Source organism: Jaculus jaculus, chromosome 1 (assembly GCF_020740685.1).
Source record: "Jaculus jaculus isolate mJacJac1 chromosome 1, mJacJac1.mat.Y.cur, whole genome shotgun sequence".
In the NCBI taxonomy this organism is placed as follows: domain Eukaryota; kingdom Metazoa; phylum Chordata; class Mammalia; order Rodentia; family Dipodidae; genus Jaculus; species Jaculus jaculus.
In genome coordinates this window covers 35,922,395-35,946,830 of record NC_059102.1, presented here as the reverse complement: position 1 = coordinate 35,946,830, position 24,436 = coordinate 35,922,395, and the positions used below count along the sequence as shown (strand labels likewise).

The window sequence follows — 24,436 nt, the reverse complement described above, 5'->3', positions numbered from 1 at the left end:
AACATTCGGGAGGTGGAGGCAGGAGGATGAGAAGCCCAAGGTCAACAGGACAATGAGAAATTAAACTGGAGCTCAGCTGGAAGCCTCCTTCCTGTTGGCCAGCCGTCACAGTGCTGGAGAGTGCTGTGGAGCCGGCTGGAGGAGAAAAGTCATCAACAGTCTTAATCAGCAGTGGACCCTGCAAACTACACAACTGGCCAGCCAGACAAGATATGCCCAATAGTGCCACAGTGGAATGTGTGCTATGGGTGTAAGCAACTGTCCTCTGATTGCATGAGATCCACTCCTTGGAAGGGAATTCATGCCACATACTGAAAACCCAGTAGTCAAAGACCTATGGCTGGAAAGAGCATAAGCTCCAGGGAGGAAGCTACTACTGTTGTTTGGCTAAATAGGCATGTCAGGTCACCAATCTGCCCTCTAAATATTTGTGTTTATACCCATAGGTCAATGGCACTCTCACTTTTGGTTAGAGAAGCTTCTTTTTTTTTTCCAGATGGTGGTGATTACTGAGGAAACCCAAAACTCATCCAAGTGCTGAGAAGAAGTGACAGTAGAGTATTCAGCACTAAATGAGATATCTTCATCACACCCTTCAAGGCTCAGGGACCATTCAGGAAGAGGCAGCAGGAAAGAATGTGAGAGTCAAAGGGTGAGGAAGGGTGCTTTAGAATGTTATCTTCCAGATACAAAATGCTGGCTGCATTTATGACTTCATAGAGACTGTTGTTACCTGAATAATATGGGGGTGGGACTTATGACATCAAAATAGAACAAAAAACAGAAACAAAAAGAACAGCTGGGCATGGTGGCACATGCCTCAATCCTAGCACTCTGAGATCCAGCATGACCTATCGTGACCCATTAAGAAAAACCCACAGCCTCCTTCCTTTAGGGAGGCAGAGCCCTGGCTTTGTTTCTACATTCATCGTTCTCCTACACAAGTCAGGCAAATTCTGCCTAGTCTAAGCCAAATTATTGTCTTGCTCTCCTTTCTAGCAATCAGCTCAGGTACATGCATAGGACCTACTCCTAGACTGTGACAAATGAAAGGTTTGTAAACTAAAATGTGGGACACATGGCCATGTTTTTCCTTTGCTAGACGTTGTCATGTATGGTGTAATGGCTGGAACGGTGGTGGCCTCTTGTAACTGATCCCACTAAAACAACAAAATTGGAGGCTGACCCTTCTCACACCATACCAACTAAGCATGGAAGAAGAGACTGTGTGCCACTTCTGAGATCAGGGCATAAAAGATGCTGTGGCTCCTGTCTCAGGGTTCCTCTTGTTTGGGGATTTCTCAGAGGACTCAGGATTCACCCATGTTGTGACAAGGAATAGAGCCTGAAGAGCCCAGCAGGCTTGGTGGGAAGTGGACTCTTAAGCTCCAGATAACAAGCCAGGCCCAACTCCAACCTAAGCTAGAGCCACCCAGCTAAGCCATTCCAGATTCCTGACCCAGAGAACAACCTGTGAGGTCCATGTTGTTTACAGCTGTTAAAATTTCAAGTTCTTTGCTACATAGCAATACAGCTTGTAAGAACTAGATGAAAGTTCTTTGAACATTTTGACAGTATCTTACATAAATAAATACATCTTATTTTTGCTTTTTGAGATAGCATCAGATGGACAGGCTGGCCTCCAACTCATTTTGTAGCTGAGCATGACCTTGAACTCCTGATCTTCCTGCCTTTGTTTGGGATTGCAGGCATGTACCACTATACTGGGCAATAAATACATATTGAATCATAACTCAGTATAAACATACATAGAATTGAAATAAGAGTTTAAAGAAATAGTAGTTATTACTTATAATGCACTCTGATATTTTTTATTGCATTTTATTAAAAAATATATACCAGGTGTGACCCACCAAATTGTTTCACCACTCTAAAAAAATTGTACATTTTGACATCAAAAAGCTCCTTCTGTGAACTGGAGAGATGTCTTAGCAGTTAAGCCACTTGCCTGCAAAGCCAAAGGACCTTGGTTTGATTACCCAGGACCCACGTAAGCCAGATGTACAAGGTGATACAAAGTATGTGTCTGGAGTTTGTTTGCAGTGCCTAAAGGTCCCATTCTTTCTCTCTACTGGCCTCTTTCTCTCCCTCAAATTAAAAACCCCTCCTAAACCAGGCACGGTGACTCACACCTGTAAGCCTAGCATTCAGGAGGCTGAGGTAGGAGAACTGATGTGAATTTAAGGCCAACCAGGGCTACACCTTGAGTTCTAGGTCAGTATGGGCTAGAGTGACACTGCCTCAAAAGCAATACAAACAAACAAAAACTAACATGGTTCATCATCTATAAGCAGCTAAGATTTAAGTAAAATGGTACTTTCTTAGCATGCTTGCTCAGTTATCAGAAGGGTCTTCTCCCTCCACCCTACCAATTATGAAAACAACGGCAGTTCATACCTACAGCATCGCTGATTTCCAGGGTAGCCAACAATTGCTTTGAGACCTTAATCACTGCCTGCATGTTTCCAAAAAGTCCCTCAAAATCAATGTTTGATATCTGAAGAAGGGAAACAAAGCGAAAAGATACATGGAAAGAAAATTAATGTTACAGTATTCCTATTAGCAACACCTCTTCCAGGTCATTCTCTTCACTCCCACTCACCAAAAAGAATAAAGACACCCCACATTATCTTTAGTGTCACCCTTTGCCCTGGACTCAGATATGGTTCAGTCTGGTTGCAGAGTTTACCTGTAGGGTCCAGGTTTTAGTTAGAGACTTGGTTGCCAGCCTGTGGCTTTATTAAGAGCTGGTGGAACCTGTGGCAGGTGGGGACTGCTGGGAGGAACTTTGGTCACTCAGGTGTGCCCTTCAAGAAGATATTGGGACCCCAGCTTCTTTTCACCCAGTTTCCTGGGCACCCTTAGAGAGCAGCTTTGTTTTATACTATCCCCACCACATGCTGGTTTGTCATAGGCCCCAAAGCAGAGTCAATCAACTACAGACTGAAGTACTGAATGAAAATACATTTGTCCTTTTAAGTTGATTCTTTACTACCTCCCTGACTACCACCACACTAAAATGTCTATTAAACTCATCTCACTGAAATTATAGTACTGCAAAACAAGTCACAGTCTTTATTTCAAACTCATAGCTATCTGGGATGAAAGCTCCCATATCACAACCCTTCAGGCTCCAAGGATCACATGGAAGGTCAAACTGTCTCCATAGTTCCCACCTGGGCCTGCTGCAGGGGCACCATGATCCGCTCAATGCACATCTCCAGGTCCCGGATGTAGTCTCTTTCTGTTTGAAGAAGTTCTTCTACCACCTTGGCTCTCTTCTCCAGCATCCTCTGCTCTGGGTTTTCAGTGGATACAGACCCGGAAGGGGCCACCAGGGTTGAAGACTGGGAGGAGAGGAGTGTCATTTCTAAAAGGGAAAAGAGAACTGGTCAGCAGCTCTGTGTGAAATCAGGCCTCTTCAACAGTTGGAGCTAAAATGCAGCATTCTAGGGGAGGTCTTCCTCTATGGACCAGGAGGAAAGCAGATGGAACCATCTGTTGTAAACACAAATGGATGGGGAATTTAGCAAGCAATCTCTGCTGAGAATTCTCCTGTCTGCAGCATCCTTTCGACTTTGCACTAGGAAGAAGTTGGCTCACTCCAAGAGGACAAATCAGTACCTATAAGCTCCTTGTGAAAGAGGTTAAAAAGAGTGTGGAATTAGCAAGGTCTGCTTTCACTTAACCAGACACAAAACCTGTTCCATGATCTCCACAGAAGAAATACTAGCTGAGAAATAAAGATGATACAGCACATTAAGAATTAATTTAAAAAAGAATAATATAGCCAGGCATGGTGGCACACACCTTTAATCCCAGCACTCAGGAGGCTGAGGTAGGAGGATCACTGTGACCTTGAGGACAGGTTGAAACTACATAGTGGATTCCAAGTCAGCCTGGGCTAGAGCCAGACCTTACCTGGGAAGAGGGTGGAGAACAACCCACAACTGTCTGAACTACTAAAGAAAACTAGTCTGTCACAGAAGATTTTATTCTCCAAGTCTTTCTGTCAGCCCTCCCCTAAGGATTTAGAATTTCAGTTTTCAAAGATGATCCTGAAACACCTTGGTCTGGAAAGCACAGAAGTGCTGGAAGGGATGTTAAGGAGAAAAGGAACCTGGCGGGGCATGGTGGTGCACACTCTTAATCCCAGCACTTGGGAAGCTGAGGTAGGAGGTTCACTGTCAGTTTGAGGTCAGTTTGACTAGAGCTAGACCCTACTTTGAAAAACTAAAAATAAAGGGGGGGGGGGGTTGAAGAGATTGCTTAGTGGTTAAGGCATTGGCCTGCAAGGCCAAAGTACCCAGGTTTGATTCCCCAGGATCTACATAAGCCAGATGCAAAAGGTGGTGCATGCGTCTAGAGTTTGTTTGTAGTGGCTAGAGGCCCTGGTGCATCTATCTTCCCTCTCTCTCTCTCCTCCTCCTTCCTTCTCTCTCAAATAAATTAAAAAGTAATTAAATAATAAAAAAAGAAAAACTAAAAAAAAAAAAGCAAGAAAATCATCATTTTGCAACCATCAGGTACACATCATCATCAGATAATTCTGGTGTTATTGCTGGGGTTGGATGATGAACAAAATATCTACATAGTTCTGAATTACTTAATTAGTTTTAAATACAAAATGGAAAAGAAAATAGCGAGCACATGTGGAAACAAAGACACCCCAACGCATTCATCAGAGTCCACACAGCAGCAAGGTCAGACACCCAGCATGTGCTTCTAAATGTCACACCTGGAAACAACATATACTCTTAACAACATATACTCTTGAAGTATCCCAGCCAAAAACGTCCACTTTGAAAATGAATCTTCAGGAAATAAACTCAAATGGAAGATCTGTATTCTTCAAGTGTCAGTGTCATGAAAGACAAAACAACTCCATCCCTCCTCCCTCCCCCCCCAAAACAGCTTTTAAATATAAAGAGATGTCAACTAACTGTGTGATTCTGTCTTAGATTCAACTGGAGAAAAAATTGTTACAAAGGATACTTTCAGGACAATTGATAAAAGTGGAATATAGCTATAGATTAGATAAATGATTAAGTCAGTTTTATATTCCCTAAAGTGTAAATCTGTTGTGCTCATGTTGGAGAATATCCATGTTCATGCCTAACACAGGCTGACTGGGTTGGGAGAGGCCTTGTCCAGCCTGTGCCAGGCCCTGGGCTTCATCCCCAGCGCAAAATGCATGCTGCTAAGGCTTGATTCATGTAGCATACTCTCAGATAAGGGGGGGGGGGGAAGCGGGGGAGATAGAGGGGGGAAAGAAGAATAAATACATGGAAAATGTTAAATCCTGGTGAACTTATGTAAAGAGTATACAGGAAATTCTTTGTATTACTGCCATTTTCTATAAACCTGCCGTACAAAGAAAAGCTTAAAAAGATGATGAAAAATAGCTGGAATTTCCTTTTTTACATTATAAATAGCAAAATTTCAAGCATAACTCTCATTTTATCCTAGTGCTAAATTACGATTCAGAATTATATATGTAAGATTTTTTTTTATTTCTTAGGGTTTTTTTCAAGGTAGGATCTCACTCTAGCCCAGGCTGACTTGGAATTCACTATGCAGTCTCAGGCTGGCCTTGAACGCACAGTGATTCTTCTACTTCTGTTTCTAAAATGCTGGAGTTAAAGGTGTGTGCCACAACACCTGGCTTATTTTTAATAGACTATTTTAATATTTTCTTTATGGCTAAGCACAGTGGCCCATGCCTATAACCCCAGTATTTGGAAGATAAAGGCAGTCACCATCACCATATAGGGCATTTGAAGTCAACCTGAGGTAAATGAGACAGTGCCTCAAAAAAAAAAAATTTTTTTTTTTTTCATTGTGATTTCAAAGTGATAGGTTCTTAGGCCCAAATCTCTGTCTCATTGCTGGCAAACTGAGAACAGAAACTAATTAAAAAAAAATATTAGCCAGGCATGTTGGAGCAGGCCTTTAATCCCAGCACTTGGGAGGCAGAGGTAGGACTGCCATGAGCTCGAGGCCACCCTGAGACAACATAGTAAATTCCAAGTCAGCCTGGGCTAAAGTAAGACCCTAACTCAGAAAAAAATAAATTATTAGCATGTATTAATTTAATATAATAATGGGTTTCATTATGACATGTTCACATAGTGCATTTTGATCATATTCACACCATTATCCTCTTATGCTCCTCTCCCACTCCTGCTGGTCCCCTTCTTCCCAACTAGTCCCCTAGTCTCCCTTTTACTTTTATGTCTTTGGGGGGAGCTTGCAGGGGGTAACTGAATGAGTGTAATAATTAGGCTTGCTTATAGGAACATGGATGAGGTTTTATTTACAGGAGCTTGAGCAAGGAATCAGTGGCTATTCCACTTAAGACAATGTCTCTCCCTCAGCAACCCTTAACTGCCAATAAATCTTCAGGGAAAAAATAGGCTTCATGAGCCCATTCCTTAAGAAACAAATTAATGTAAGACTAGAAAGCTCTACAAAGGCAAAACATTTACTGAATCCCAACCACATGTGAGGATTTTACAGATTATATCCCCAAACTCATTTAGTAAGTAAAAACTTATTATTCCTACTTAACAGATCTTAAAAACTGCTTGTCTAAGATTATGTAGCAAGCAAATGGTGGTTCTGAAATTACCTCAATAGTTTAAATCAAAGTCTATATATTTAATTCTGCACTGTCTTGCTCTCTAACCTAAAACCCCAAGGTCCGTGCCTTCAAATCCTAAAACTTCCTTAGAAAATATTGTCTCTAGGGATCAAAGTTCTTTCTAGTCATTGAAGACACTGAAAACACAATGGACCAGCGAGTTCATACTCCTCTGAAGCCAGCAGCCGATGCTGAGAGATTCAGATTTCATTCATATTAGAAGTGAGAATCTGCCAGTCTGTGTGTGTACACATATATGTTATAGGTTCTTGAACAGCCTTTAAAAAACAAAACCCCAAAGATTTTAATAGTGCGACCAAACCCCCTATGCGATGGTTTTGCTAAGTTGTCCTTTCCTGGATACCATTAAGAATCTGATCCAGCACATCTGGGTGAGACCCCCAGGTGTTTCTGAAGAGACCAATGATCTTTGGGATCCACAAACATTGATTACTGTTCAGAGTTTTCAAACATTTGGTCAAATTAAAAGTACCTGGTTTGATTTAACTCCAAATGTAAAATGTCTTCACTTTATTCCAGGTTTAATGTAAAAAGAGGGTTAGAGGTGTTGCTGAGCGGTAAAGTGGGCTCAAGGCCTTGATACTGGTCCTCTGCCACGAAAAATCAATATTTTAGTGTTCAGGAAAACCAAGTGCGAGAAGGGCCTAACCCTCAGCTAGCTGCAGTGGGAACTGGCTTTGAATCTTGCACCTCCCCAAGATTTAGCCTGGGAGCCCACAAAAGTTCACCTCTGGACCTCAAATTCCTCATGTGTAAAATGAGACTAATTACCTGCTTTGCTGAGCCCTTGAGGGAACTAAACAAGGTAACAACAAAAGGTAGTCTTCTTCCCACGATGGGCGAGACTGCTCTCTGCACTGGATGAAGGCAAAGCGCACTGCTTAGAAAACTGCCTCGTGTCTCCGTTCAAAAGTTCTACCTCGCGGTCAGAACGATCAAGTCTGGAGATGCGCCAGCGGACTGAAAGGAAAGTGACGAACTGGGGCTGATCGCAAGCCTCCGTTCTCAGGATAAAGCCACCAGGAGTAGGTTCTGGGGGGGCCGTTGCTCCCGCTCACATCGCCCCACCCCCAGGCTGTCCTTCCCGGGCGAGCGTCCACTGCATCCATTTCCCAGGTCCAGACACCGGTCAGTTAGCCCCAGCCGCGCTGCGGCGCACAGCCAGGCCCCCCCGCCCCGCGGCGGCCCCACGGCTCCCGAGGCCCGCGTACCTGCAGCGCGCCCACGGGCGAGACCCGGGTCGGAGGGAGGCGCGGAGTCCCGCCCGAGCTCCGGAATGCGCCGCTAGCTCCGCGAGCCTCGGGGACGCGGACGGGGACGGGGTCGGCCCTCCCCCCGCCGCCCGCATTTCCATGTGAATGGCCCGAGGCCCCAGGCGATCCGCGGGGCTGACCGCAAAGGATGGAGCCGGACTTCATCCCAGCCGGACCGAGGCGTGGGGAGCGCTGGGAACCTGCGCGAGCCAAGCCTTCTTGGGCTGCTTTCTATCCCTAGTCCCAGGAGATAATTATCTCTGGTTTTTTTCCGCCTCCTGCTAAACTTTTTTTTTTTTTTTAAGGTAGGGGGCTTGCCCTTTTCTGGGAAGAAGTGCAGAGGCCGCTCTTTGCGGTAAGCGGCCACGTGAAGGGTGCAGCAGGCTACCCGCGCAGCGCCTTCACTTTGCCCTGGGCTTGCCAAAGAGACCCAAACCTCCTACCGGAGGTTCCTGGAGGTTCGGATCTCTCAGGCCATCACAAGGCAGCGGGGTCTCAACTGGGCGGGTGTGGGCTAGACAGAACCCCAAAACCAGAGTCAGAGAACTAGGGCCCCTAACATCCTGTAAACATTTACACTTTTAAAGGAACCAAAAGACACGAAAGTTTGACAATATGCTATTTCTGTAAGAAAATAAAAAGATTAGGGAAAATGAAACGAAATCTATAAAAGCCACCATACATTTCCGTGTGCAGAGAGAAGGGTCTGGAAGAACACCTGAATTTCATCCGTCTCCGAAAGGTCCGGGACTTGGAGTAGAAGCTGAGATCAAAGGGAGTTTAGGCTCAGTCAGCTCCACCACTAGACTACACAGCTCTCAATCAGCACCTTTTCTTATCACGAAAGAACACAATGATTTCCAAGAAAACCTTTAGTTAACTACCACTGGGTGGGTGAAACAGGAAGCCTTGCACTGCTTCTGAAATCCACCATTAACTTGTCTAGGTTAGCTGGATGGTGAGCTGCGGGTGGCTCTCCTCCACCACCTAATGAAGCCTCTCTGGTTTTTTTTTTTTTCTTTTTTTTGGTTTGTTTGTTTTTCTAGATATATACTTTTTTTTTTTTTTTTTTTTTTTTTGAGGTAGGGTTTCACTCTAGCTCAGGCTGACCTGGAATTCACTATGTTGTCTCAGGGTGGACTCGAACTCATGGCGATTCTCCTACTTCTGCCTCCCAAGTTCAGGGATTAAAGACATGTGCTACCACACCGGCTGATACATAAATTTTTAATTTATTTACTTATTTGAAGTAGAGAGAGGGAGAGAATGGGCGCACCATGCCCTCTAGCCACTGCAAAGGAACTTCAGATTTGTGGGTTATCTTGGGCATCTGGCTTTATGAGAGTACTGGGGAATCCAACCTGGGGTTCTTTGTCTTTGCTGAAACGCCTTAACCGCTAAGCCATCTCTCCAGCCCTGAACTTCTTTGAGGTTTTTTTTTTTTTTAATTTTTTTTTTGTTGTTGTTGTTGTTTATTTTATTTATTTGAGAGTGACAGACAGAGAGAAGGAGGAAAGAGAGAGAGAGAATGGGCGTGCCAGGGCTTCCAGCCACTGCAAACGAACTCCAGACACGTGGGCCCCCTTGTACATCTGGCTAATGTGGGTCCTGGGGAATCGAGCCTTGAACCAGGGTCCTTAGGCTTCACAGGCAAGGGCTTAACTGCTAAGCCATTTCCCCAGACCTTGTTTTTTTTTTTTTTTTTTTTAATTAGTAAGGTCTCACTCTAGCCCAGGCTGACCTGGAGTTCACTATGTTGTCTCAGGGTGGTCTTGAACTCACAGTGATCCTACTAGGTCTGCCTCCCTCCCGAGTGCTGGGATTAAAGGCGTGTGCCACCATGCTCAGCTTCTTTGAGTTTTTAATTTAAACAAATACTTCTATGACAATAAATGTAGCAAGCCCTGTTCTAGGCGCTTTACAAATATTGGTTTCTTGACTCCTCACAGCCCTACATCACCCCCATTTTATGATGAAGGAAGGAAGAAGAGTTGGGCTGGGAGGGCCCAAGTCCCATGAACTGCGACCTGGAATTCTTTTCCTGGATTTTGGCAGCTACCTAGTGGCTAAAGATGAAGTGGATGATTTTAAAGCAGAGCTTGACCTAATCTTTGCAGCCACTGTTCGTCCATCATCATAACACTAAACATGGCGATGCATTCAACAAAAAGGCACTAAATTCAGATGGCTGTATCTATTAAACCACCCAGACAGAGCCCAAGAGAATCATGCCATGCACAGTAAATACTCAGTGGTATGGGGACCATAAAACTTAGGTTTCTTCTGCTAGGTAGGTGGATAGGAAAAAGAAGGCCCTAGGTAAATAGCTACTTTCTTCTACTGGTATACCCCAAGATGGTGGAGAGGGCTACTTACTTCTGGGTTTTTCCTGCTGGTAGGCATATTTGGCAGGCATTCAGAAAGTGTGCAGTTGAAGATACACCCTGGGCCAACAGCACCTTCATCCTTGTGTAAACTGACCAATCAGAACATGGTAGTGGGAGGCCTCCATCACTCAATAAAAGCCTGGCTCCCACCAACAGTGCTGGTTTTCAATTTGGGATCTCCTTTCTTTTTTCTTTTCTTTTAATATGTTTTATTTTTATTTATTTATATGACAGAGGAAGAGAGAGGGGGAGGGAGGGCAAGAGAGAGAGAGCAAAAGAGAGACAGAGACAGAGAGAAAGAATATGGGTATGCCAGGGCCTCCAGTCCCTGCAAAAGAACTCCAGATGTATGAGTCCCCTTGTGCATCTGGCTAAAGTGGGTCCTGGGGAGTCAAACCTGGATCCTTTAGCTTTATAGGCAAATGCCTTAACCACTAAGCCATCCCTCCAGTCCTCTCCTTTTTTGAGTAATCTGTTTATCTAACACTTTCAAAAAAAATTAGCATTTTGTGGGGGTGGGGAGGGTGGGAATTACCATGGGATTTTTTTTATAATCATGGAAAATGTTAATAAAAATTAAAAAAAAATTAGTATTTGCAAGTAAAGAAAGACAGAGACAGAGAAAGAGAGAATGGGAGTGCCAAGGCCTGCAGGCACACTGCAAATGAACTCCAGATGTATGTGTTACTCGGTGCATTTGGCTTTATGTGGATATTGGGGAATCAAACCTGGGTAGTCAGGCTTTGCAGGCAAGTGCCTTAGCCACTGAGACATCTCTCCAGCCCTTAGTAAACTTTTTCTTTGCTTGAATCTTGTGCTTTTTCCTGCCTTCTAATTCTTTAATCAGGACTTGGAGTCCTAAAACAAAAACAACAACAAACCTAACCCCTAGGTGGTCACAGTATTGCATAGTCTATGGCAGAAATGATATAAAATGATGAAGGCAAAGGCCTACTTTTAATAATATTATTTCATTTTAAAAATTAAAAAAGATGAATGGAATAGAAGATGAAACTCTTATTTTATTTTTATGTTAGAGAGAACATGTGAGATAGAGATATAGAGGGAGAGAATTGGTGCACCAGGGCCTCAGCTACTGTAATCAAACTGCAGATGCTTGTGCCACCTAGTGGGCATATGTGACCCTGTGCTTGCCTCACCTTTGTGCGTGGCTTATGTGGGACCTGGAAAGTTGAACATGGGTCCTTAGGCTTCACAGGCAAGTGCCTTAACTGCTAAGTCATCTCTCTAGCCCTAGGTGAAACTTTAATAGTTTTTCTACTTCTTAAAACAAAGAAAGACAACACAGACTGCAGTCTCAGAACATTGAAAAGCTAAGTTGTAATTGGATGGCAGTATCTCTGCCAGAGAGTTGCAACAGTGCCCACTAGGTGTGGTGAGAGCTGCTGAGGGAGAAAAGCCATCAATGGTCTGAAACAAGCAGTGGATCCTGCAAACTACAAAATCATCCAGCTAGACAAGATGTACCCACAAGCACAATACTTTATGTTATTGAGGTAATCAACCACTCTCTGACTGGACACAAGGCCCATTCAGTGGTACTGAGAATCAAAACAAAAGCCTATGGCTTGGAAAGTCATAAATCCTAGAGGAAAGCATCCACTGTTATTAGGTTAAATGTCAACATGATATATACTAAAAGCTATGTAAGTGGAAATGTTTAAGCCCTTTGAATAATGCAGTCCTTATTTTTGGTTAGAGAACCTTCATTTTTTGGTTTTTCGAGGTGAGGTTTTGTGATGGTGGCAAATACACAGGAGACCTAAGACTGGTCAAAGTGACAAGAAGAGAAAAACCAGGGCTTATCAATGGATGAGTCATCTCTTTCACAGCCACCAGGGCTCAGGGAACATGGCAGAGGTAGCCAAGGTAATCTCGGACAGAATATGAGTGCTGCTCTCACTGCTAGCCAGAGAACTGTCTCTATGGAGACAGTGGTAGACACTGAGAAGACTCAAACTCATCAAAGGAGAGTTCTACCACTTCCTCCAAGGCTCTGGGAACACTGTGGAAGAGGGGGCAGAAAGAATGACAGAGCCAAAGGGTACACAGGCTACTTTGGGATGCTGTCCTCCAGACATGAACTGACCCCACAGTAGTTACTAATACCCCACAAGACCAGAATGGTTCTGAGACCATCAACATTTTGACATGGAAGACAAACGGTTCTCAGAGAAAGGGGGTGTGTGTGGCAGAGGAGATGGTAAAGACAAGGATAAAGATGGGAACAGGATCAAATTACTGTATGTTCATATATTAAAGTTCTTAGGCTGGAGATATGACTCAACAGTTAAAGGTGCTTGCTTGCAGTCTGATAGCAGGGTTCAATTCCCCACTACCCACAAAAAGTCAGATGTACAAAGTGGCACATGTGTCTGGAGGTTATATGCAAGAGGTCCTTGGGCACCCATTCCCTCTCTCATTCTCTCTTTCTGCTTAGAAATAATAACATTTTTAAAAAAATATTTTATTTATTTATGTGTGAGAGAGAGAGAGACAGAGAAAGAAAGAGGCAGATAGAAAGAGAGAATGGGCACACCAGGGCCTCCAGCCACTGCAGATGAACTCCAGATATATGTGCCTGCTTGTGTATCTGGCTTATGTGGGTTCTGGGGAATCAAGCCAGGGTCCTTAGGCAAATGCCTTAACCGCCAAACCATTTTCCCAGCCCCCCAGTTTTTTTTAAAGTTCTCAATTAGAGCTGGAAATATGACTTAGCACTTAAGATGCTTGCCAGCAAAGTCAAAGGGCCCAGGTTTGATTCCCCAGGATTCACATAAGCCAGATGCACAAAGTGTCGCATGCATATGGAATTTGTTTGCAGTGGCTGAAGGCCCTGGTGCACCCATTTTATACCCCTCCCCCCTCTCTCTGTCTCTCTCCTTGCAAATAAATAAATAAAAATATTTTAAAATATATTTTACTTATTTACTTGAGAGAAAAAGGGGGAGAGACAGAAAGAGAGAGACAGAGAGGGAGAGAGAGAGAATGGGCACTCCAGGGACTCCAGACACTGCAAACGAACTCCAGATGCACGCACTCCTTTGTGCATCTGGCTAATGTGGGTCCTGGATAATCGAACTGGGATCCTTTGGCTTTGCAGACAAATGCCTTAACCGCTAAGCCATTTCTCCAGCCCAATAAAAATATATGTATTTTTAAAGTTCTCAGGCTGGAGATGGCTTGACAATCAAGATGCTTGCCTGAGATGCCTAGGGACCCAGGTTTGACTCCCCAGTACCCCCATAAGCCAGATGCACAAACGGGCACATGTGTCTGGAGTTCATCTGCAGTGGCTGGAGGCCCTGGGATGCCCATTCTCTCTTTCTATCTGCCTCTTTCTTTCTCTGTCTCTCTCTCTCTCACACACACAAAAATAAATAAAATATTTTAATTTTTTTTAATTATTTCTAAGCAGAAAGAGTGACAGAGGGAATGGGTGCCCAAGGACCTCTTGCAAATAACCTCCAGACACATGTGCCACTTTGTACATCTGACTTTTTGTGGGTAGTGGGGAATTGAACCCAGGCTATAAGACTGCAAGCAAGCACCTTTAACTGTTGATATACAGGTGGTGCATGTGCCTAGAGTTCATTTGCAATGGCTAGAGGCCCTGGTGAGCTCATTTTCTCCTTTCTATATCTGCCTCTTTCTCTCTCTCTCAAATCAATAAATTTTTTTTTGAAGTTCTCTTTCTTTCTTTCTTTTTTTTTTCTGGGTGTGGTGGCAGACACTTTTAATCTCAACACTCTGGGAGTAGAGGTGGGTGAATCACCCAGGCCACTCTGCAACTACGTAGTGATTCCAGGTCAGCCTGTGTAGAGCGATTGTTGGGAATTGAACCCAGGACCTCAAGCTCTAACACTGAACTAAACAACCCTCTAGCCCGCAAACCAAAACTTTTATCCCAAGGTCCATTTCAAGAATTATTTTGGGTAAATAATTGGACAAGTGTACAAAATATATATGTTCAGGAATACTGACCAATACTTCTAAAAGCTTAGAAATCACATTAAAGAGGCAACCAAAATTTCCTTTAAAGCAGTCTGTATAAATAAATGATGGCATGCACATACAGTCATTAAGATCCAGATTTATGTGTGTTAATATGGAAGGATAGCTAATGTGTGTTGTTTAAAAAGTCAGGATACAGGGGCTTGAGAGATGGCTTAGCAGTTCAGGTGCTTTCCTGCAAAGCCTAAGCACCAATGTTCAAATCTCCAGGTTCCCCTGTAAGCCAGGTGCAAATGTGCAATGTCGCACATGCACACTAGGTGGTGCATGACGCCTCCATCACAGTGGCTGGAGGCGTGGTTCGCTAATTCTCATTCTCATTCTCTCTCTCTCCCATTCTAGCTCCCTTGCATTAAAAAGAAAAATAGTTGGGCTTACCTCAAAAAGAAAATCAGGATACAAACCAGCTTATGCAAGAACCATGGTTTTGTTAAAAAAAAAAAAAAAAAGGAAAAGGTATTTTATCTTTTTACGTGGGTACTGGGTAATTGAACCCAGGCTGTCAGGCTTTGCAAGCAAATGCGTTTAATGACTGAGCCATCTCCAGCCCTGGGAAAGGTATTTTAAATGCAGGTATTTGAAAAGGTATTGAAGATGTAGAAAGTGTTTTTCCCCTTTTCTTATCACTCTCTTTTCTAGTAGGTCTCTAATATAAAAGTGGGAAAAGGACATGTTTTGTAAAAATGAAAATGCTCTAGCACTAACAGCTCTTAATTACACTGTGAATCCATTTCAAGCTCTTCACTTAATAACCCCAGGTTAAGAAACCTAATCCCTTTAACCTGATAAAGAAAACAGGCGACAAGACCTGGTTGAAAGAATGCAGGGATCTCTGTGTAGACACCCGCAGGAAGCAGCCTGAATTTACTCTTTACTCCAGACCTGCCAGGAGGAATCCCGAATCCCAAATCCTGGTTTTCTGCATCCCCGTGCCATGGGCGCCAGCCCACCCAGCCCCCATTCTTTTCCTTACCCACCCACCCCACTTCAGTTGGAAGCAGTAGTTCTCCCAGTGTGAAATTTTCAGCTGTAGTCACCACCTTCTTTCCGGATTCACAAGACTTTGTACATCACTGAACTCCAGGGATTGAATCCATCACCTTGTGGGATCCTAAATTCCAACAGCATTTGAACAAACTTTTCCTGTACAGACCTTTGCCCAGAAACTGCCCACCCCCTTTGGCTGGTAGCCAGAGTAAAATCCCTATTGGGAGGGACTCCCCCCAGACCTAGTTCAAAGCTCCGCCCCCTTCTCTTTCCCAGGTCCCTAAACAGAATGCTGCACCTAATCTGCAAATCTGCAATTTCTCACACTGCTGGGATGGTTAATTTACACATGGAGCAATTCCAGTTTTGAATACTCACCAGTACACATAAATCCTAGCAAGGTATGTTGTTTTCTTAAAACTGAGACTTAGTCTTTAGGTAGCAGAGGTAAAATACAGGGGCAAAGATAATTTTTTATTAGAGATTATAACTGTTTAATAAGTAAATTCTTATTATGTGTCAACCAAAATTTATTTTATTTTTTTGGATCAGGGTTTCACACTAGCCCAAGTTGACCTTGAACTCACCTTTGTCAGCCTTCCCAACTGCTGAAACTAAAGGCGTGGGCTACTACACCAGGCATAAACTTTTTTTTTTCTTTCCTTTTTTTTCTTTTTTCTTTCCTTCTTTCTTCCTTTCCTCTCCTTCTTTCTAGGCAGAATCTCAAGTATCCCCTAGCTTTGAACTCATGTTGCTGAGACTGACACGTATTACTTTTAAGTGACAAGGGTGACTCTAAATGGAGCTGGGCAATGATGATCAGGCATGTGGGTAAGCTTATGTGTCCCAATGCTAAGAGGCAGTGTGAGAAATGAGCCAACTAGATAGTATCTTGCCAGAAGGAAAATGGCTTAGCTTCCTCTTTGATCATCTTTGATAGGAATGTAAACAGAGTGAAGATAAAGAGGAAAGGACCGCCCCCTACCTTTCCCTCCTTAGCAAACTTAACCTGGCCTTTCCAAGAGGCCTGCCGAATTCCAGAGCAAGCCTGTCACATGCCCCTTCTCCAAGGCTCACACATGCAAAGTTAGTGAGGATGTTTTAACGATCTATACAGGAGGTTGGACTCCACACTGACCTTCAATAAAAGGAGAGAGAGAAGGATCAGTCACATAAGGTGTAGGGAATTAGTGATTTTGAGATGAGAGTCCACCTTATATTTTCCTCAAGCTGGGACTGGTACAAAACCTTGCATTTTCCGCTTATTTCTGCCCCTCCCCAGAAGCAGCAGATGCTAAAACTCAGGCTGTAGTTATACTCGGGGATCCAGAATCCAAGGTGACCTGGTTTCTGCTCTTCCTGTGTGAGTGATGCCCTGGAGCCTGTCCAGTTGACAGATAAATCTGCTCGGAAAGAAATGGAGGATGGTTCGAAGCCCTTGCGTTCCTGTACTGCACAGCAGCGCCAGATGATCAGCATTTCCCTCAAAGCTTTTGTCATTGTGGTGGTTTGACTTCAGGTGCCCTCCATAAGCTTAGGTGTTCTGAATGCTAGGTTCCCAGCTGATGGAGATTTGGGAATTAGTGCCTCCAGGAGGCAGTGTGTTGTTGGGGCGGGCTTGTGGGTATTACAGCCAGCTCCCCTTGCCAGTGTTTGGCACACCCTCCTGTTCTTGTTGTCCACCCTCTGCTCATGCCATCGTTTCCCCTGTCATCTTGGGCTTCCCCTCGAGTATGTAAGCCAAAATAAGTATTTTTTTCCCCACAAGCTGTTCATGATTGGGTGATTTCTCCAGCAATGTGAACCTGACTGCAACAGTTATCACAGCTCCAGAGAGAGAAATGCCTTTGTAAAGATTGTCAAATGGGACAATCCTGGCATTGGTGCTGAGGTTTCCTGAACTCCTTGCCACAGCAGAAGGGTGAAAACCACAACCAAGAACTCACGACTAAAAGCCCCCTGAAGAAGCTGAGTGTGAGTGGGGGGAGGGGCACACACCTGAAATGCCCGTTCCTGGGAGGCTGAGGGGGACCATCAGGAACCCAAGGCTGCTAGGCTGGACCACACAGTGAGATCGGTTCAACCCCTACCCTTCCTGGAAAAAAAAAAAAGTTGAATGTGTCTAAAATGCAGCTGTGTGGGAGTAACTATGGAGACCAACATTCTTCTACTCTTGTGAACAAGTCGGTGCTTTCCTCCACAGCAGTCTTCCTCCCTCCCTCCCGTGGGACTGGCTGCACTGTATTAACCTCAAGGAGACAATTTTTTTTTTTTTTTTTGAGGTAGGGTTTCACTCTAGCCCAGCCTAACCTGGAATTCACTATGTAGTCTCAGGGTGGCCTTGAACTCACGGTGATCCTCATACCTCTGCCTCCCGGGTGCTGGGATTAAAGGCATGCGCCACCACGCCCGGCACAAGGAGATGATTTTATTTTGCTCACCCACTATCTTCATCTTCCCTCATGTCCTCACCCTTGAACTCCAACAGAAGCAGGACAGAATGGCAAGAAACGGGGAACAAAGGGGAAGGAGTGCCTCGCCCAGGAGTCGGGTTGAAGTCTTGCCCAACTCAGAGTCAAGAAGCCCAGCACAATTAACATTGCTGTGAAGGTCATCTACATAGAGATACGATTCCTTTTACAGAGAGATGTTTCTTTTATATATTTATTTCTTTGTTTATTTGAGAGAGAGAGAGAGAATGAGTGTGCCAGGGCCTCCAGCCGCTGTAAACTCCAGACGCATGTACCACCTTGTGCATCTGGCTTACGTGGGTCCTGGAGAATTGAACCTAGGTCTTCTGGCTTTGCAGGCAAGTGCCTTAACTGCTAAGCCCTCTCTCTTGCCCACATGGAGATGTTTCTAATAAAAACTTAAAATAGCAATGACTCATGCTTAAGGAAAGCACATATGACCTTTGAACATGGCCTTTTCTGAGGAATCTCACAAGAACCCCCATTTATAGTAAAGGACATGTGTTACCCCTTTTGTACAACTGTTGTGACCATGGTTTTACTCTATCAGATTGCAATTCTATCCAAGGCACCTTTGGAGCCACTCTATAATCTCATTTATCAAAAAAGTAGATGCACAAGGTGGCACATGCGTCTGGAGTTAGCAGCAGCTGGAGGCCTTGGAATACCCATTCTCTCAAATAAATAAAATATTTAGAAATCTTCCCCCCACAAAAAAAAGAAAAAAAGGAAAGGAGATAAAGCCTTGGGGGAGGGGTGCTTCCTTAGAAACTTGAGCAATAACTCCCCAATGCCTCCAAAGTGCTATACACAAGCTTGGGGGTGCACACCTCTAATCTCAGCACTTGGGAGACAGAGGTAGGAGGATCACTGTGAGTTCAAGGCCACTCTGAGACTACACAGTGAATCCTAGGTCAGCCTGCACTAGAGTGAGACCCTACCTCAAAAAACCCAACACACAAAAACAAAGTGCTATACACAAGCTTGGTAGTGCACACCTCTAATCTCAGCATTTGGGAGACAGAGGTAGGAGGATTGCCATGAGTTCAAGGCCACCCTGAGACTACACAGTGAATCCCACATCAGCCTGCGCTAGAGTGAGACCCTACCTCAAAAAACCAAACACACAAAAACAAAGTGCTATATACAGTTACTTACTCTCAGGCCTGGGTATGCACTGTACTATCCCTTCCTTGAGCTCCTCTCTAGGCTTCACTTTGTGCTAAAGTAGCTTAGTGAACTCCAACTCTGCTCTATGCTGGCTGGCCCTGAAGTTCTCTTCTGCAGTGCAGTCAAGAATCCTGGCCTCTCCAGAGTATAGGTCTCTGAAAAGAACTCCCTAGGCACATGGAGCTGTGTCTACCACTCACACCCCATTATCACTGATAAAACAACCACCTCAAACACAACTGTGGCACTGGGTGGGGGTGGGGGAACAGTAGGCAACCTTTGGAGGGCCATCTAATTTGGCTTGCAGGTGATACAGCATACTTCCTTACTTCCTCCACCTTCTTGCAGTCAAATGCTCTACCAATGCTTCCACCCCCGCCCCCAGATAGGGTCTCACTCTAGCTCAGGCTGACCTGGAATTCACTATGGAGTCTCAGGGTGGCCTCGAACTCATGCCAATCTTCCTATCTCTGCCTCCCGAGTGCTGGGATTAAAGGCATGTGCCACCATGTCCAGCTTCCTCCACCTTTTTGGTTGCTGTGACAATATCCCAGCCTTTGAGGACCACTTCTTTTCTCAGGCCAATGGAGAATTGCTTTGTGGTCCAGGCTGGCCTTACATTTTTTTTTTTAATGAAAGAGAGTGAGACAGAGAGAGAAAATTGATGTGCCAAGGCCTCTGCACCTATAATCAAACTCCAGATGTATGTACCACCTTGTGTGCATGTACCACCTTGTGCACTTGCACCATTTTTTGTGCATCTGGCTTATGTGGGACCTGGAGAGTCGAACATGGGTCCTTAAGCTTTTCAGGCACATGCCTTAACTGCTAAGCCATCACTTCAGCCCCAAACTTAAAAAATAATAGTTTATTTATTTGCACAGAGAGAGAGAATAAGAATGGGTACGCTAGGGCCTCCAACCTCTGCAAATGAATTCCAGATGCATGCACCACTTTGTGCATCTGGCTTTATGGGTACTAGAGAATTGAACCTTTGGTCCTTAGGCTTTGAATGCGAATTCCTTGACCATTGAGCCATCTCTCTAGTCCCTGGCCTTGAACTTTGTGGCATCTAATTAGCCAGAGAGTGTGGTGGACAGACTCTTATTCGTCAGGGATGTCTCTGTTTGTGTACTCTTTCACTTGATGGACTTTAGCATGGCTTTGTTCTGCTTGGGGCTGAGGGACAGTGGCACCCACTACCCTACTTCTCGCTGCTTTCATCTCAGGATCATGTCTGTTAGGGGTGGGGCAGGCACAGGCTGACACTCGCTCTGGTCCCTGGTTAAGGGCAGAAGGGCTGTACAGTACCCAGCACAGATCTCAATCTGGAAGGCTGGAGAATCTCTCCACTGCCTTGATTGGGATCTAAGCTTCTAACAATGCCACCCCACCCTGAGGTGCTGAGGGTCCTTAGCTCTGTACTCATATTCTAGTGAAAGTGCTTGGTCAGCCAATCCCTTGTATTACTCTTGATTCCCTAGTCTAATTAAAAGCAAGGGCTATTTGCTCTTTAAGTTCTTGGATTTTCTCCCGGTCTCTTAAATGTTCCTGCCCTATCTCTATGAGAACCTCCTTAGCTCATTCAGTTCTCTGTTCCTTACCCCAGTCATTCCTTTCCTCAGAGAAGTCACCTGCATTAAGCCTCACTGATGATATCTAAGAGATCTAAGAGAATGACTCACATGCCATGGTCAGCTCTGACTTCTTCCTCAGTCTCAGCCTCGCCCAGGCTGACCTTGAGCTCACCCTGTAGTCCCAGGCTGGCCTCTAACTCAGAGCAATCCTCCTACCTTTTCCACCTCAGTGCTGAGATTAAAAGCATGCAGCATCAGGCCCAGCCCTTTTCAGGCTTTTTAACTGTCTTGGCAGGAATGACATTCTAGAGAGCCAGTTGTGTCCTCTCCTTTGGCTATCAGACTATTGAAACAACAGAGATCAAAAAATTAGATTTTTTTTTTTTTGCCTCTAAATACTTATATTTATGCCCATATATCAATGCTACTCTCACTTTTAGTTCTCTTTCCAGGTGGTGATGACCACTAAAGAGACACAAAACTCATCAAAGTGCTTAGAAGAAATGACAGTGGCATGAATGTTCAGCACTAATACATCCCTATCACACCTTGCAAGGCTCAGAGACCATTACAAAAGAGGTGGAAGAAAGAATGTAAGAGCCAAATGAAGGGGACAAGGGCTGTGGAATACTGTCTTCCAAGTACAGTGTGGCTGTGGCATTCATGACCTCACAGTGGCCGATGCTACCCACACAAGGCCTTAATAATATGGGGATGGGGAGCCATCAAATTAAAAAGGAAGGGGCTAGGGAGATGGCTCAGCAGTTAAAGGTGCTTGCTTACAAAGCTTCCAGGCTGGGGTTCAATTCCCCAGCAGCCCATATAAAACTGGGCATTCTTCATTAGCAATGGCAAGAGACCCTGACATGCCCATATACAAGTGTATACATACATGTGCCAACAAATTTAAAAAGTACAAGAAAGACATGTTGGAAAGAAGTTTCAATGGAGGAAGGAAAGGGGGATAAAGAGTGGGAGGATTATAATCAGGGTACAACGTGTACATGTATGGAGTGTGTAAAAAAAAAAATCACAATTTCTCCAGGAGTCTCATTCTAGGAGAAAGAAAAAGCTAGGGGCTCTGGTACCATAAGTAGGAAGAGATTTCATATAGTCCTGACAACTTGTTAGACCATCTTATACAAAAGACCAAAGTCAAGACATGGCGATGGGTGGGACCACACCTTGATCAGGACTGCTTCATTACACATGCCTCTGGCCGGCCCTCTATTTAAACCTAAAACTCCTATCGGGAGTCTAAAGATGGATTTGAGGAGTCACTGGACTTCTATGTCCCTTTGCCAATGTGGCCACACTGAATAAATCATCCTTTACTGCCCTACTTGTTTCTTTGACCTCGTGCGGAGGGGTGGCCTAGCTTGTTGGGGTTGCCAGGCCCAGACTCTGACCCGAACCACTCTGGCAATATTCTGGTCCAAATGCTCATTTGTTTCTATGATTTCAGTACTCTAGTTCTTTTTCTCATGCATTTCTCACTATATTCCACACACATTTGACACCACAACTCTGTATCTTTGCTCACACAATGTCCAGGAATGCTCTTCCCACTTCTCTCTGCCTATCTCAGCCCTATTTTTTAAGCTTTAGCAAATCCAAACATCTATCTCCCTGATGTCTTTTCAAACAGTGGAAGTATAGGCTGATCCTTTGCCCTTGTGATTGTTCATAGCATTTGCTGTCTAGGCTTTGCATTCCTGTGCTTTATTTGTTTGTATTTCATTCACCATTCTGTTTCTTCAGCTGAATTTTCAACTCCTACATAAGTATGAGGGAGTGGGAGAGGTTACCTTTTCTGGATACCCCAATACTTGGTATAGTCCAAGTACCCACACTATTTAATATCTTAATGTCTATTTGACTGTACTCAAAAAGGATATGTTATCTATATGTTAGTATAATCATAATAAGCTTGAAGGCCAAGTACTACAATAGAGAAACCATTTTCACATATTTGTAGTGAAAAGAAATCTTCAATATAAGTTCTAAAAACTTAATATTTAGCTGGGCACAGTGGTTCATGCCTTTAATCCCAGCACTTGGGAGGCAAAGGCAGGAGGATCATTGATTTTTAGGCCAGCCTAGGACTACAGAGTGATTTCCAGGTCAGTCTGGGCTAAAGTGAGACCCTACCTCAAAATAAATAAATAAATAAATAAAAACCCCCTGGATTTTCAATTTATGCAAAATGTAAATTTCTCATATTCTGCTACTCTTTTATTCAAACGTAAGAACGTGCTCTAATATCAAACCCACTTCCTTCCTAAGCTCCCTGCAACAGGCTCCATGCCTCTGCTGTTCCCATGCCCTACCTACTATACCAAAGGAAAATCTCTCCTCAGCTCATCTCCTTTCTCATGTATCTGCTGAGTGACATGGGGTTGCATCCTGTGGGCAGCTTCCTCCAACTTCCAGCATATTCTGCTCTTCTAAGTTCATCTTTTCAGAATGAATCTGTAGCTGTGCTTCTGGCTTCACACCTGGTAATACAGCGAAGTGCTGGTCTGGCATTGAGGCCCAGATTCCCTTCCTGATCCAATGCTTGTGCGAGTTGTCTTGAACACTGTGGTAGTTTGGATCAGGTGTTCCCCATAACATAAACTCATGTGTTCTGGATGCTTGATCCCTAGCCAATGGCAATTTGGGAATTGGAGCCTCCTGGAGGAGGTGTTTTGTTGGGGGTGGGTTTATGGGTGTTATAGCCAGCTTTCCCCTTGCCAGTGTTCAGCACACTGTCCTGCTGCTGTTGTCCACCTGATGTTGACCAGGAGGTGATGTCCAGCCCTTCTCATACCACACACTCCCTTGCCTTCATGGAGCTTCCCCCAGGTCTGAAGTCAAAATAAACCCTTTCTTCCCACAAGTTGCTTTTGGTGGTGTGCTTTGTGCCAGCAACGTGAAGCTGACTGCAACAAACACACATATCAGTTTCTCTGAATTCTCATTTATAAAACCACTGTGGTGAAGTGTCTTCCAAAATTTTTTTGCTGTGATGTATGTTTTATGATGTGACTCAGGATGTGTCTATGTATATGTGTGTGTGTGTGTGTGTGTATACACACACACACACACACACACACACACAAAATGTATGTATACATGTGGTGGTTTGACTCAGGTGTCCCCCATAAACTTAGGTGTTCTGGATGCTAGGTCCCCAGCTGATGGCAATTAAAGCCTCCTGGGGAGTATATTGTTGGGGGTGGGCTTATGGGTGTTATAGCCAATTTCCCCTTGCCAGTGTTTGGCACACTGTCCTGTTGCTATTGTCCACCTTATGTGGGCCAAGGGGTGATGTCCACTGTCCATGCAATCATTTGCCCTGCCATTGTGGAGCTTCCCCTCGAGCCTGTAAGCCAAAATAAACCTCTTTTTTTTTCCCACAAGCTGCTCTTGGTTGGGTGATTTCTACCAGCAATGTGAACCTGACTGCAACAATACATCAAACATGTAAGTATGACATGCTTACTTTTACTGCATGAGACATTCTGTTAACTTTCATTTAGCCAGGCATGATGACTAACAACTGTAATCCCACCACTAGGGAAGCAGCATGTGAATCAAGAGGATTGCTGTGAGTTCAAGGCCATCCTAGGCTATACAGTGAGTTCTAGGGCCAACCTTGTTTGAGAATTTGAGAGACTGACTCAAAAATAAAAGAAAGAAAGAAAGAAGAAAAGAAAGGAAAAGAAAAAATTTATTTTTCAGAAGTGCTACAACTCACTACAGAGACTTCAAAACCCAATCATCAGGATCATGGGGATTACCCATTACCTATCAAAACACTAGGAGAGTTGATATGTATGGTTCCTTCTAGTAATAATAAGGTCTCTTCCTGTCCTAACTATTTATG

The 24,436-nt window shown here is 44.2% G+C and overlaps 1 protein-coding gene across 7 annotated transcripts in view; it reads right to left on the bottom strand.

The window, feature by feature from the left end:
- Window positions 1–24,436, bottom strand: part of LOC101608951 (dynamin binding protein) — a 133,225-nt gene that overhangs the window by 23,667 nt on the left and 85,122 nt on the right. For 5 of the 7 annotated variants that reach the window (XM_045152050.1, XM_045152056.1, XM_045152062.1 and 2 more), the window contains 2 exons: window positions 3,198–3,391; window positions 2,419–2,518 (listed from right to left, as the gene is read on the bottom strand). In XM_045152050.1, the coding sequence (XP_045007985.1) occupies window positions 2,419–2,518; window positions 3,198–3,391 (294 nt within the window). Of the gene's footprint in view, window positions 1–2,418; window positions 2,519–3,197; window positions 3,392–7,456; window positions 7,560–7,896; window positions 7,953–24,436 lie in introns of those variants that run through there. The other 2 variants (XM_045152076.1, XM_045152081.1) reach the window with 2 other exon arrangements.